The sequence below is a fragment of the Chelmon rostratus genome, chromosome 10 (genome assembly GCF_017976325.1).
Source record: "Chelmon rostratus isolate fCheRos1 chromosome 10, fCheRos1.pri, whole genome shotgun sequence".
In the NCBI taxonomy this organism is placed as follows: domain Eukaryota; kingdom Metazoa; phylum Chordata; class Actinopteri; order Chaetodontiformes; family Chaetodontidae; genus Chelmon; species Chelmon rostratus.
The window spans coordinates 20,221,414-20,234,853 of NC_055667.1; the positions used below are offsets into that span (position 1 = coordinate 20,221,414).

Below are 13,440 nucleotides of genomic sequence, written 5' to 3' on the forward strand. Positions count from 1 at the left end.
GACTGTCAGTGGGGTTGAAGCTAATATGTTAAGAGTAATGATCCGGGCCTTCGTGCAGTGGATTATGTCGGCACTGCATCACAACATCAAGCATCATTATTTAGGCTGGATTTAAACATGGAGAGAAAGAAAAGAGATATCACACACACACACAAACACACACCTTACGCTACAGCAGGTATTAGAAGCACCATCAGTGTACTGCAGGTGGATTACTGTGTGTTCTTTTGTTCCTCTCAAACAGAGCAACCTGCTCTTGCTGGCCCTGTTTTTGTGTCAAGTGGCTAAATCAGCACACTTACATCCCTGTTGTGATTCAAACCAGCTCTTCCATAAATCAATTACATCTCAGCTGATAAGAGAGGAACCTGAAGCCCTAACGGCGACCCATCAATCCACACAGCTTGTATTCGCATCCTTTTCAAAGCCCGAGGACCTGGAACAAAGTGAGGAGGCCCATCAATCCCCATCAGGCCCGGCCTTAAAGATAAGTATTTAGACACGAAGGGATGCTTCATTGATTCAGTTTTTCTCTCTCTGCTCTCTCAGGCACATTTCATCATCACAAACACATATTAACATGTCATTTACATGGAACAATGAAAACAAATGAAGAGGATTATGGAAATGCCATCCATTGTCCACTTTCTCACTCATAATGCTTCTTGTTTTTTTTTTAATTTCATTTTCATAATATTAAATTCTGGCTTAAAGCCAAATTATACATGTTCACAGAACTGCCTCTATTGCTCAAACTGTGTTACTGTTTACATCTGTTGCATTATTATCATTATTATTATTATAATGGTTTCTTACTCACAGCTGGAGGGTAAGTAGAAGAATTTGTGAAGATACAGTAAAAAAAAAGAAACATCTTTATATTTATATATTTTTTTCCCTTTTCCTAGTGCTCATTACACCACACCTGGAAAATAATAACAATAATTTTATTTTTTTATGCTGATTTTGTCACATTAAACACTGTCCGGTGTCTGTGGTGATGCTGAGAATATGCAGATGGCACGAAACAGTTTTAAAGATGCACATGGCATCATGCGGAGAAAAGAGGACCTTGTGTCTGGAGGCGCTTTTCTCTTCTAAATAAAACCCATCTGCCAATTCTGCAGGGGAAAAAAAAAATGCAAATCTGGCAAAATCCTGGAGGAAGGCTTTGAAAAAATTAAGCTCCTCTGTAAAAGCCAAACTCTTAGAATGGAAAGGGGGGTCTTTAGCGGCGAACAGCACCTGTGCTTTGACAAGGATAGGAGAAAATTACAGACAGGGACAATACGGGAGTGCAAGATGAGGAAGCAGCTTGATACAGAGAGGGGATTTGAGTGTGGACAAGCCTGTTCTCAGACCAGTCAGTGGAAAGAGGACGAGGACCTGAAGACACAAAGACGTGGAGGATTGCCAGTATAACTGCAAGGGCTCAAGCTAATGATCTGCGGATTTGATTATTTAATACAAATATGAGTATTTGGATTTGCAGTTGAGAGGAGAATAGGCTGCATCCTAATCTGATAAAGGAATATTAGAACAGAAATCAGTAAATTCATCATCATTATCATCACATTCCTTCATGGGTATGGTAAAAAATGTAGGATCATTTTTGCAGAGATTACTAAAAGCTACTGACGCAGCTGTAATTTAAATTTGGTGTAATATTGCTACTTAAATACTCCACATAAACATAAAACAAAATATTGAATGAAAGATCTGAGAGTGGCTCCAGCGCTGCCACCTGAACTTCACTGAACATAAAGGAGCAGAATGGCTGGAAATTATTCTGAGCTACGATACACAAAAGTAAGAGAAGCAACAAAAAAGTTTGACAGCTGGAGGATGACAAGGATGAAGGTATATAATGCCTTTATGTCCCAGCAGCAAAGAAAATCATTGTCAAGAAGAGGCGCAGAGATGTGATACCGACCAAACATGATACAGAAATGTATAAGAAAAGAGATTATACATTTCTAAAATAGCAACTGGATCAGTTCGCTCTGCAAAAGCATGTAATAAAACTACAGAACAGCCATTAAATGGATTATGTAGCGATATTGACTGTCACAATTCCACTTTCAGTGTTTACTTTTAAGCCAGTGTGGTCAGAAAAAACTGAAAAAGTGAAACGTGCCAACTCCATGAGGAAGGTCATGTGATATGATCAAAAGATCCAAAAACGGTGTTTTTATAGATTTCACTAAGGTCAGTCTGATACAGATTACAAATCAAATATGTTCACGAGTTTGCAATCATCCCCAAATTTAAGCAAAAACTGTCCCCTGCAAAAGCAGTGACGTACACTGCATCCTTTCTGGATGTCAAATGAATCCCTGTAGAAACACTTGCTCTAAGAAAGACAAGAAGACCGTGACTGAAGATGATTTACCTGCCAGAGCAGAAAAGCAGTTGCCTTCATCTGTGGAGAAGAACATACCAGGTAAGACGGCGAGTAAGGATTATCCCCTCAGATCTGCCACTGACAGACTGGCTGAGTTATATTTGGTGCTGCATCCAGAGGCCTGTCTGCTTTGTACTGTATACTGTATATGTCATCCTCTACCATCATGTTGCCTCAGTCACTGTCTGTGAAGGAGGATACCACTTTGTATTTGTTAATTCTTCCATAAAATAAGGCTAGATCTAATTTTTTCTCATACTCTCTGTTCTTGCAATTCACTGAACATAGAAGACGCTTGTTTCCTTTCATCTGTTTGCTTTGGCAGCAAATACGTCCTCAGCAGTTCAGCAGTTTATGTGATTGCTTCGCAGAAGAAGACATCCTGTTGATTCACATTGTCTCTGTTATATACCAAGTCAAATGGAAACATAACACAACTTGCAATCAGAGGAGATATGACAAAGACTGAATCATGGTGAAACCAATGAAAGGATTTTTTCTGTCAGAAGACTGATTTTGCTCAGAAATTGTTCTAAATCTTTTTTTCTTTTGTGTTAGAGGACCTGTGAGAACAGCAAAAAGTCCAAATAACAGCGACCTCCACATAACACAAGAGTTTTTCAGCTTCTCACATAACTCAAACCACTTCATGTGAAGGATGCAGGAGGCCTTAAATGACCACTTTACATGTATCGGTCAATAAAAATGTGCAGAATAGAAGGCATGATGTGTGTGTTTAAATATAAAATGAGTGAGATAAATATAAATAGAATATTTTAAATAATAGAACTATCACATTTTGCGAGGCGAGAACTCATCAGGGATGTGGGCTGTATGAGTACGAACAGTTTTCACAGCTTTGAAACAGTTTATACGAGGACAAAAAGAAAAGTGGAGGAGAAGCAGCAGTGTATCAGTCATGATGAAGCAGCTTATGTAAAATGCACACCATCTTTTTATGACTCACTAACACATAAAAGACTCACAATTCACTGCTAACTACAGTATGGTCAACTGCTAACAACTTAAAACACATGCATCATTACTACATTACAGTGGTGGAATGTAACTAAGTACATTTCCTCAAGTACTGTACTTAAGTACAAATTTGAGGGGCATGAGTGTTTCCATTTTATGCTACTTTACACTCACTCCACTGCAGTTCAGAGGCAAATATTATATTTTATACTTCATTACATTTATCTGACAGCTTTAATTACTTCTTACTTTTCAGATTATATATGTAAAACATATATTGAGTTGAAAAATTATGTTTTGTTATAGGTGAAGCTACTCAACAGTGTATTCAGTTGTTAAAACAGCTTTCGGATGATGCTCAGATGGTAATGAATTAGTAATAAAATTCTAATAATAAACATAATATAATCCTGAATGGAGCAATTCGGTCGGTTGGGAAAGACGTAGCCTAGCTTTAAGTCACAAGAGTTAATTGAGTGGAGATTTACGCATTAACGGGTTGCTAGACACAAACTAGCTAGTTGATTGGTAGAGATTAGTTGTTACACCCAGTGACTGCCAGGTGTAACTGCTATGTAAGCTAGCTAATTAAAATAACTGTCAAAGCTAATGCTAGCTTGCTAATATAAGACCCCTTTACAGTGAATAGTAACAGCCAAGCAGCTGTAACAGCTGTAAATGAGGTGATGGGATACGGTCGAAACATCTGACCTCACAATTAACGAGCTTTTTAATAACAAAGTTAGCTGGCAAGTGTTTAGTGTTGCTAATTATGCATTTTATAACTCTATAGATTGCTGGGTAGCTTGTAAATGTGAGAATGTTTCTAGCAACAGTCTTTATGAAGTAGTTTAGGGTTTTAGAAAATCAGTAAAACTAGCATGTAGTTTCTAGGAACTTGGTGGGACTGGTGCAACACAATCCTGGTGAGCAGAATTCCCCCAGAAGCCTCGTCTCCACCCACCAGGCTGCTGCAGGGACAAAGTACAGGATGCAGGAAAATCAGTTATAATAGAGGGGTAGAGCTTTCCTAAATTCCTGGCAAATCCCATACAAACACAGCCAGACTGGGTTTACATAATTATTATAATCTCTGTATATATTAGCAATTTTTTTCCATATTGAACTCACTGAGAGTAAGGCAATAGGACTCCATTTTATAAAACAGAGGCACTAAATAGCAACAGGAAATACCGGATGCCTGCAGAGCCCTCTGGTTTCCACAGTAACTACGACCAAAAATAGAAACCCACACCAGTGGCCATTCAACATTGAATACCCTGTGATAATAATACACAATTCTATTTATACCCTCTAATAATGAAATTCTCACATGTATAATTACATCTGTCCAAATACTGAAAGGATGGGCATCATGGTCCAATTATATGTTCACACCTTGACTCCTTTGTGCTGCTGGTCTTTACAGTATGAGACCTGAATCCAAATTAAGACACTGAAGATATTACACATATGGAAGACATTTCTAATGAGAACTCAGACTGGATCAGTAGGTAAATTGGACTATGTATGAGTTTGTGTGTGAAAAGCTGCAGTGTCTCTAAAGGTCATGGCATAGAATTGCTGCCTTTTAAGTTAATGACACAAGATCAGATGGTCAATATTTTAATATTTGGTTAATTGTTGAAGTCATTTATTCAAGCAAAAATACCAAACATTTGTGTTGCTTTACTATGTCTAATGTGATAAAAATAATAACTTTGTTTTGGGCCATAGGTCAGACAAAACAACAAATTTGAAGACACCACCTTGGGCTTAACAATTATGATGAGCAGTTTTCACTATTTGATGACATTCTGCAAACAAAACTTAATTAATCTATATTTAGAATAACTGTTAGTTGCAGGACTTGCAGGACTGATTACAACTTTGATTCATTACGATCCTGATATTTACATTTTTAAATAATGGTGTGTCTCCCTGAGGAGAAAGGGGGTAGCAAAGTTTCGTTTTTTGGAACTTTTATCATTCAACTTTTGAAAATGTGTTTTTAGGTGATTATTTTGCTGTTTTGCTTTCTTTGCTTTGCTTCATTATATAACTGTGTAATGTGTAATGTTTTGTTGTCATTCTTAAAAGCACATGGCTTTTGCACAGATACAAAACAAAATATTATCATAGTTGCCAAAAGCTGCACATGCATCATCTGATTTAATCTTTAATGGTATGTCAAACATTTCTAATTGCTCATAGTACACAGGTTTTCTGCAGTGTTTTCACTGGAATCTGAGTTGTCATTATCTCCAGCATTATCTCATTCTTGCTCGTGGGTATGTGCACTCCTGTCGCCTCATCCTCAACCAAAAACAGCCCCACAGATAAGTAAATACAATGGTTAAGCAGCACAGTTGCTGGATTTCTGACTTTTCAGTAATATTTAGACCTACAGTATGTGATTTACATATAGATGTAAATACATGCACAGATTTCTCAGATCTGGATCTTGGTCATAGGCCATTTTAGTGAGACAGCTAATAGACAAAACAAATATTTTTCTATCTTTGTCATATACTGACTTTTATGCAGCTGACTACATTATAACAACATATGTAGCATCATTAAAAATGTCTGCTAGATTTCACATTATATTTGTTAATAGAATAGTTATCTTGTCACTCTATAAAATTTATTGTAAGTGATTTGTTACTTTATTAGTTATCAGTACATCTATCATATCATTACTGTTGTTTTTCGTTATGTAACAGTGAAGTGAAATAGTTTTCCGGGACGAGAAGCTGCCTGACTCATATCAGCTGGTTTGCAGTTTTTATGGCCATCTACTAACACTGCGTGCTGCGTTCATGACTATCGGAAAATCGAGGCGGTTTATTAGAGAGCACATTAACAGGCTCATTAAGTGCCAGGTAAAACCCCGATTGAGTGAACTTAATATGATAACAGCTGCCATGAGAGCGCGTTCATTCAGAAAACGAAAAATGGCTTCCTGAGCTCAACTTATAATGAACTCCATCAGCTTTAATAACGTATGCACCTTCCTTGTCTTAAACAGTAGCTACATGGTGATCCCGAACAACTCACCTTCACAGGTATTGGGTTTTTACTCTTAGTGAAATGTCACAAAAAGCTATGTTTTTACAGCCAAGGCTCGGTTAAAATTAAAGCAGTGGTGGGCGCAAACGTGTGTCTTGCCTTGTGCACTTGAAGGCAGCATCAGTACTGCAGCCGGCCGCCAACGGTGCCGCTGTCTGACGATGGTAGACTGGAAAGACGGATGGTCAGGGGCGTCCCCGTGTAACCTGAACATGCAAGTGTAACTTCATTCGTGCCCGTTCATAGTACCAAACCAGGTTACACGTTTATTTAGCTTCAGTTAGTCATATAACGTGTTTTAATAATGGAGGACGACTGTATTTGTGAGTACGACTCGACCTGGGACACAGAGAGTGACGGAGACGACCCGGCCGGAGAGAGCCAAACCCGTCGGTCATGTCAAGACAAAAACAAATCTGGCTGGACATTAGTTACTGTACGCGCTTTCATTATTACTCAGACAAAGCATAACTTACCGAAATCATGCCATGCCGTGGAATATGCTGAATTGTAACTCATTCCTTTGCTTGCTATTATTGCCATGACTGGGAAGCTAATGATAGCTTTATGCCTCTCTGCTGCAGGCTTGCTAACTAGCCTAGCTAGCCGCTGACGTTAGCTTACTTTTGATGGGTTATAAGTCGCTGGTGTTGCATTTAAATATTTATGTTGGGTTGCTCACAGTGTTTATTATGCATAGTTTGTAATTCATAGTTAAATTGAAAAATGTAATCGTTAATTGTTGAGCCCTTTGGCGGAAGTGGAAATTGGATTAGCTTGGCCTTACATATTTCAACTTTAACGTTATGGTCATTAGAAACATCAGAGATCGTAGCATCATTAGGAATGATAACACAATGAGTCATCGTTGTTCTAAACTGGGATGCCATCCACTCTCATGTTATTCCCCATCGATCTACATAACGGTGACACATTTGGTGCAGGTTAAATTTCACTTTCACTTACGTTTGCAGTGGCATCACACGCCCAGAAACATGAGGGCAGCAAAGGACATGCAGAACTACAGAAGAGGATATCCAGTAAGTAGCAGCTAAATAATCCAACAAAAAACATCTTGTCCATAACAACTGAGAGAGGTGAAGTCATGCTTTTTTTCTTTTTTGACAGAATCTTACAGATGATGAATGCTCAGAAGACAAAATGAATAATCTGCAGTTTTATCTCAATAAATTTCCCTCTGCTCCTGATGGTAATATATTTAGACGTTCTCACAAGATATTTTCAGTGTGGGAGAGAGTGTGTGTGGTGACATGATGCTTTCTCTATCATTGGCACAGATGTCTACATTGAATCATTCCTGAAGGAATGGAAAAATGACTACAAAAGACTGGAGAGAGTTCACTCGTACATTCAGTGGTATGTGTTGTTTACGGCTTGTGGTGCATGTTTCGGCTGCGTCCAGTCCAAGGTTTCAAAGCTAATGTCATCTTATTCTGGTGACCTTGCTATTGGTTGCATGTCACATGGTCTTGAGCAGGAGTGTGTCCCTTAAAGTAAATCATGTGAGGTGTGCTCCTCTTGATTAGCAAAATGTGTGTGCCAAGATTTGCTGTAATGCTAATGTCTGCTGCACCATTGCCTATTTCACATGGGTTTGTTTGGCACTGAAAGCCACTGCTAAATAAGCTACTGCCTATCTTAGCATGTTTTAAAGCACACATTCATTGTTTACCCTGATTGCTTACTTTCCATATGCCTGATCTTAGTTTTCTTGTCTCAGCCATCATTATAGAGATTTGACAAAGAGAAACAATGATTTAGTTCACAATAAATTCCAGCGATGCCCAGAAGGATATCATGTTGACAGTGTTGAGCTTTATTTGCAGATTCAAAACGGTTTGTTGGAATGAATAATTTTGGCTTTCAGAGTTGTTTGTGGTGATTTTATGGGATGACGCACAGAGAATATATTTTATTTTGGGGTTATGAACTGTTGCAGGGGCAGCTGATATCATCTTCATTGAATTAGAGAATAGTTTCATTAGATGCTTATTGGTTTTGTGTTTCTCTCTCGATTCCTCTGCCATTGCCAGGCTGTTTCCATTGCGAGAGCCGGGGGTTAATTACATGGCTTCAGAACTCACCAAGAAGGAAATTGAGGTAAGTATATCACAGGAAACACGTCTTTAAATGAACACCACCATACAGTTAATTGTGCAGAATTGGTTGTCAACAGTGATTTGCTATTTCTGCAAATCACTGTTAATGCATAAAACAAACAACAAACTTATCTGAAGATATTTCTGAAATGTTGACTCCAGTTTTGTGACCAACTCTGCATTACCTATTACAAGCCTTTCCAAACATTTGATGTCATGCATTGCATGGCATTGGTTAACAGATTGGGTATCGAGCAAACACTACCATTCATTAACAGTCCTCAGTAGAAAAAGTATTTAAATGTTTGGGAGACTTGTGGTCTGAAACATTCAGTTCTTTTCATATGGACGTCATAGATAGGCACACAAAGATAAACAGTTTCTTTTAGTATTTTCTTATCTGAGACCCTTAACGTGTTGAAAATCATACATTTATTTACATTTTTGACCCCTTTGTGATGACAAAACAGTGATGAAATGTTGTTTTTTTATATTTTTGCCTCCACTGTATATGTTCACCAGGCCTTCAAGAAGAATGAGGATGCTAAAAAGAGACTAGTCGAGTCCTATGAACTCATGTTGGGCTTCTATGGCATCCGCCTGGTCAACAAAGAGACGGGTGAAGTGAAACGAGCTGAAAATTGGAAGGAGCGATTTGGAAATCTGGAGCGGTGAATACTGAAATATTCTCAAGTATGCAAAATTGGAGATATGTACTTTTCTGTTCATGATTTCAGCTTCAACTGTCTTATCTCTCGCAGGAATATGCACAACAACCTGCGCATCACTCGCATCCTGAAGAGCCTCGGAGAGCTGGGCTTTGAGCACTACCAGGCTCCACTTGTGCGCTTCTTCCTTGAAGAGACTCTAGTCAAGAAGACCCTTAGCAGTGTTAAACGCAGCGTGCTCGACTACTTCCTGTTTGCGGTTCTAGACAAGGAGAAACGCCAGGAGCTTGTGCGCTTTGCCTACCTTCACTTTGAGCCAAAGGATAAGTTTGTGTGGTGTCCCAGAAAGATTCAGAAACAATTCAGGAAGGCAGAGAAGAGATCTGATGCTATTGGGAATGGAGATGGAAAAGATGAAGTTTACTCACGGGTTAAAAGCAAAGATGGAGAAGCAGTTGTGCAACAAAAAGAGGACGGATTGGATAAAGTAACAAAGGCTCACAAAGGAACTGATAAAACAGCAAGTAAAGACAAAAACAAACTGTCTGAGGCATCCCTTGAGCCAAAACCAGAGGCTGAGACTGTCGGAAATGGAAATGCAGAGGCTGAGTCGACTAATGAAATTTCGGGGGATGGAAATGACTCTATGGATGATGTTGATGAAATGGATCAGACACCCAGTCCTGACACTGTGACGGCAAAAACCGAGCCCTGTACAGACAGTGAGCGCAGATTTAGCAACAACTCGAAGGCCAGCATCCAGGAGCCAGACATCATTATGCAAACAGATGGGGACACAGACAATGAAAAACCACCGAAGAAGAAGAGAGAAGATAACAAGGTGCTGCCAAGCAACGGCTCTGCTGGGGACTTAGCCAGTGGGCAGACGGAGGAAAAAGCTGGTGCTAATAAAGCCACTGGTCAAACGAGCCCTTCAGTGCAAACCCCCCTTAAGACTTCAAAACATTCACCCTCTCTGTCTTTAGGGAGGGAGGAAAAAATCCCAAGGACTGATTTTAATCAAGTGCCAGATAAAAAAGAAGAGGAAGAAACGTCGCAGGCAAATGTGTTAGTGACAAATGGGTCACTGACGAGCACCGACAACGTTGTGGATAAACAGACAAATGGAAAGGAGAATGAGGATGTTGATATGGAATCAAATCCCCTGAGCTCAGACCACAATGTGGGGAATTCATGAATAAACTGGATGATTGCAGAAAATGCATTAATTTGATCTTAAATGAAATGTAACATAAGGACAGAGTTTAAAGACTTACTGGCCTTATTTCTACGATATTTGATGTTTAGATATTGATTCTTTTCACTTTGAAGGACTGTATGCATTCATGAACTCACTAAACGTGGGACTGGATGTGACTGAGTTTCTACATGGCCATCAGACAATATTTAAAGGTTAAGGCTGGTGATATTCTAGATTTTTGTTATTGACAAATCCCATGAAAAGGTGGAAATCAACAGGTGACTTGATGGATGACTGCAACCTGCAAGGCTATCAGAGATAGCCAAAGGTGTCAGTGAGCTAATTTTCACTAGCCTTACTAGCTGGTCTATTTGTACAGGAGAAAGCTAATTAGTGAAGAAGCACATAACTCAACTGTCCTTGGAAATTAAGCAAAATAGAGGCAAAAGATTGCCAATGAACCTTTGCAACATAACTTCTAATTAATCAGATTTTGAAAAGTAGTTCCACATTCTTTATCAGAGTTGTATTGTCGCAGAAAACTTCAGTGAAATCCGTCCAGCAGCTCTGTTCTGAAAGTCTTACAGGAGAATATCAGATAATGAAGAGTGCACAGCTCTTTGCTATTGTTGTAAAAGTACTGCAAATGTAATCTTCAATCAGTTCGTACTGACATGTTCATTGTAACATTTTTGAATATCACAAATCACAAAACTTAAAACCCACCGTCAGCGCGGCTTTAGCATTCTAACAGCTTGCACAGCTAATAGCAGTGAGCAGACGAAAAACATGTTAGTCTTATTAGCTACCCTGTCAGTCACGTGACCTTTGCCTTGCAGGTTGTGGCTGTTCTTTGTGTCTCTCCTCAAAACCAACAGTGTGTTGGTCCACCTCTCAGAACTTTCTGGCTTCCCTACCCTGTCTGTGGCTCTCAGCTCCAAGCCTGTTTGTTTTTATTGAAGACGTGAATCTAAAAAAATTTACAGCAGGTAACTAGCTTTTATCAAATGACTCAAAACAAAAGAAAATAGTGTGGTTTTTTTGGGGGGGGCAACAGGACAGTGTATGTGGGGTTGACTGCAAAGTAACTGCAGTTCTCATGTTTGTTGTAATGATAAAACGTGTCAGCCAACAGGTTGACTCACTGATGTGATTTTAATAGGTTTTGGACAACAGCTGAAGAGTGTGGCATTCACAGACAATATCTGCAAGTGGGATAATTTATTGGTGGTTTTGGTCTTTTCATGGTATTTGTTGACAGTAACAAAAATGTAAATATTACCAGGCTTATCCTTTCAGATAGCAATCACTGTCTGCAGCTGTTATTTAATATCTCTACAGGATACATAAAGCACTATTATTAATGTATATCAGTGAAATGATGGTTTCAGCATTTTTAACACCTCAGTACTTTCACAATTGAACATTTGTTTTGCACTGAAAATAATTAATTCGAAGAGCTTTTTTTGTTTTTTTTCTGGGCTGTTTTTGTGTGAGTAAAAGATTCCTGTACTGGTTTGTGTTTCTGCCAGACCCTGCTGTTCAAATGGATTTAAGACTGAATGTCACTTGAGTTATATTTCAACAATGTTGCACAGTCTGTATGTTTTCATGCAGATTTGGGAAGTAGACTTTTGAACAACTGAAAGCCTTGCCAAAAAATGTGATAAGACTGGTTGATTGTACAATATGTTTGTCTTCTCTGCAGAACTGATGAAGCTTTGGCTATAATTTAAAGTCCACTGTATGTTGATTTACAAGCCAGGGTCATTATATTGATGCATCGTTTTATATTTGCACTTAATTTTAGCTATCAGTTGTTAAATTTGTGGTATTTACATAATGAAATGGTAATAACTTTACAAAAGTGCTGAATTCTTTATATATGACTTTTTTTTCCCAACTAAATATCTGGCTGTTGACAAAGCAGAATAAAGTTAAACTATTTTTTGATGCTTATATGAAATTAATCATTTTTCAGCCGCAGTCTTGAGTCCCGTTGTAGTTTATTGAATTGCAATTCTCAGGATAACACTGGTAGACGTCAGCTTTTGCTCCTATTCCTGAGACTCTCCTGAGATTTTCCAGTGCAGCAGCATATAGTCAGAAATATCTGTGTTTCTCTCTCCAGCAAACAGACCGGGCCTCAGTGAAGTGACATGACTCACATCAGAGGGAAGAAGAAAGATGCTACAGATATCGATGCAACAGAATTTGTACAGGTCTCAGGATCAGTGTGCAGTCGAGGGTGTGAGTAAGGACAAAAAGTATATGTACTGTTCCAGTTTGAGCTTGCTGTTTGTTACTGCATTGTCCATGCCAGCCTCTATCTATAGATCTACCAATTCCCTGTTTGGAACATGATAAATAAAGCGTTTAACACTTTCTGTTGACTCATTTTAAGTTAAGATCAAGAGTAGTAGCTCAGATTGTGCTTGTCCTACATGACAGAGGATGTGGATAAATGCTTTTTGAGTCATTTCTGTTTTGTTATTTTAAATCTCAATACTGACTGATGGTTTGATCATTTAGGATATTGCTCTTTCATGTAGATGTTGGTGGTCAAGATGTTTTTTATTTGCGTCCCTGTGCTTTGTCTGGGCAAACAGGCAGCTGACAGAACCTTCATCTACTTTGATAATGGAGTCAATTAAGTCATATTTCAACTACAAATGCCAAACATCCACATGTTCATTTAGCTCAATTGAGGGATTTGCTGCTATTTTTATGTCATGTGATAGTAAACTGACTATCTTTGGGTTTTTGTCTGCTTACTGGACAAACAAGACATTTTAAGAGATCACCTTGGGCTTTGGGAAAATTCATGATACAGACCAAACTATTCATCCAAAAAAAAAACGTCTGCAGTTTAATTGATAGCGTAAACACTCGTTAGTTGTAGCCGTAGTCTGGGACAGATACAGAATCAATATAAGCATTGCTACGAAACGTGAGCCACAGTCACACTTTCCATCCATTCTGCTTTGCACTGCTGCA

The 13,440-nt window shown here is 38.7% G+C and overlaps 1 protein-coding gene across 1 annotated transcript; it reads left to right on the forward strand.

Moving 5' to 3' along the window:
- The first annotated feature begins 6,629 nt into the window (after positions 1-6,629).
- Positions 6,630-12,804, forward strand: ogfr (opioid growth factor receptor). The gene is made up of 7 exons (XM_041946580.1): positions 6,630-6,890; positions 7,429-7,494; positions 7,583-7,664; positions 7,753-7,831; positions 8,509-8,575; positions 9,097-9,245; positions 9,336-12,804. The coding sequence occupies exons 1-7, from the start codon at positions 6,759-6,761 to the stop codon at positions 10,438-10,440; spliced, it is 1,680 nt and encodes a 559-aa protein (XP_041802514.1). The 5' UTR covers positions 6,630-6,758; the 3' UTR covers positions 10,441-12,804.
- Positions 12,805-13,440: the final 636 nt, after the last annotated feature.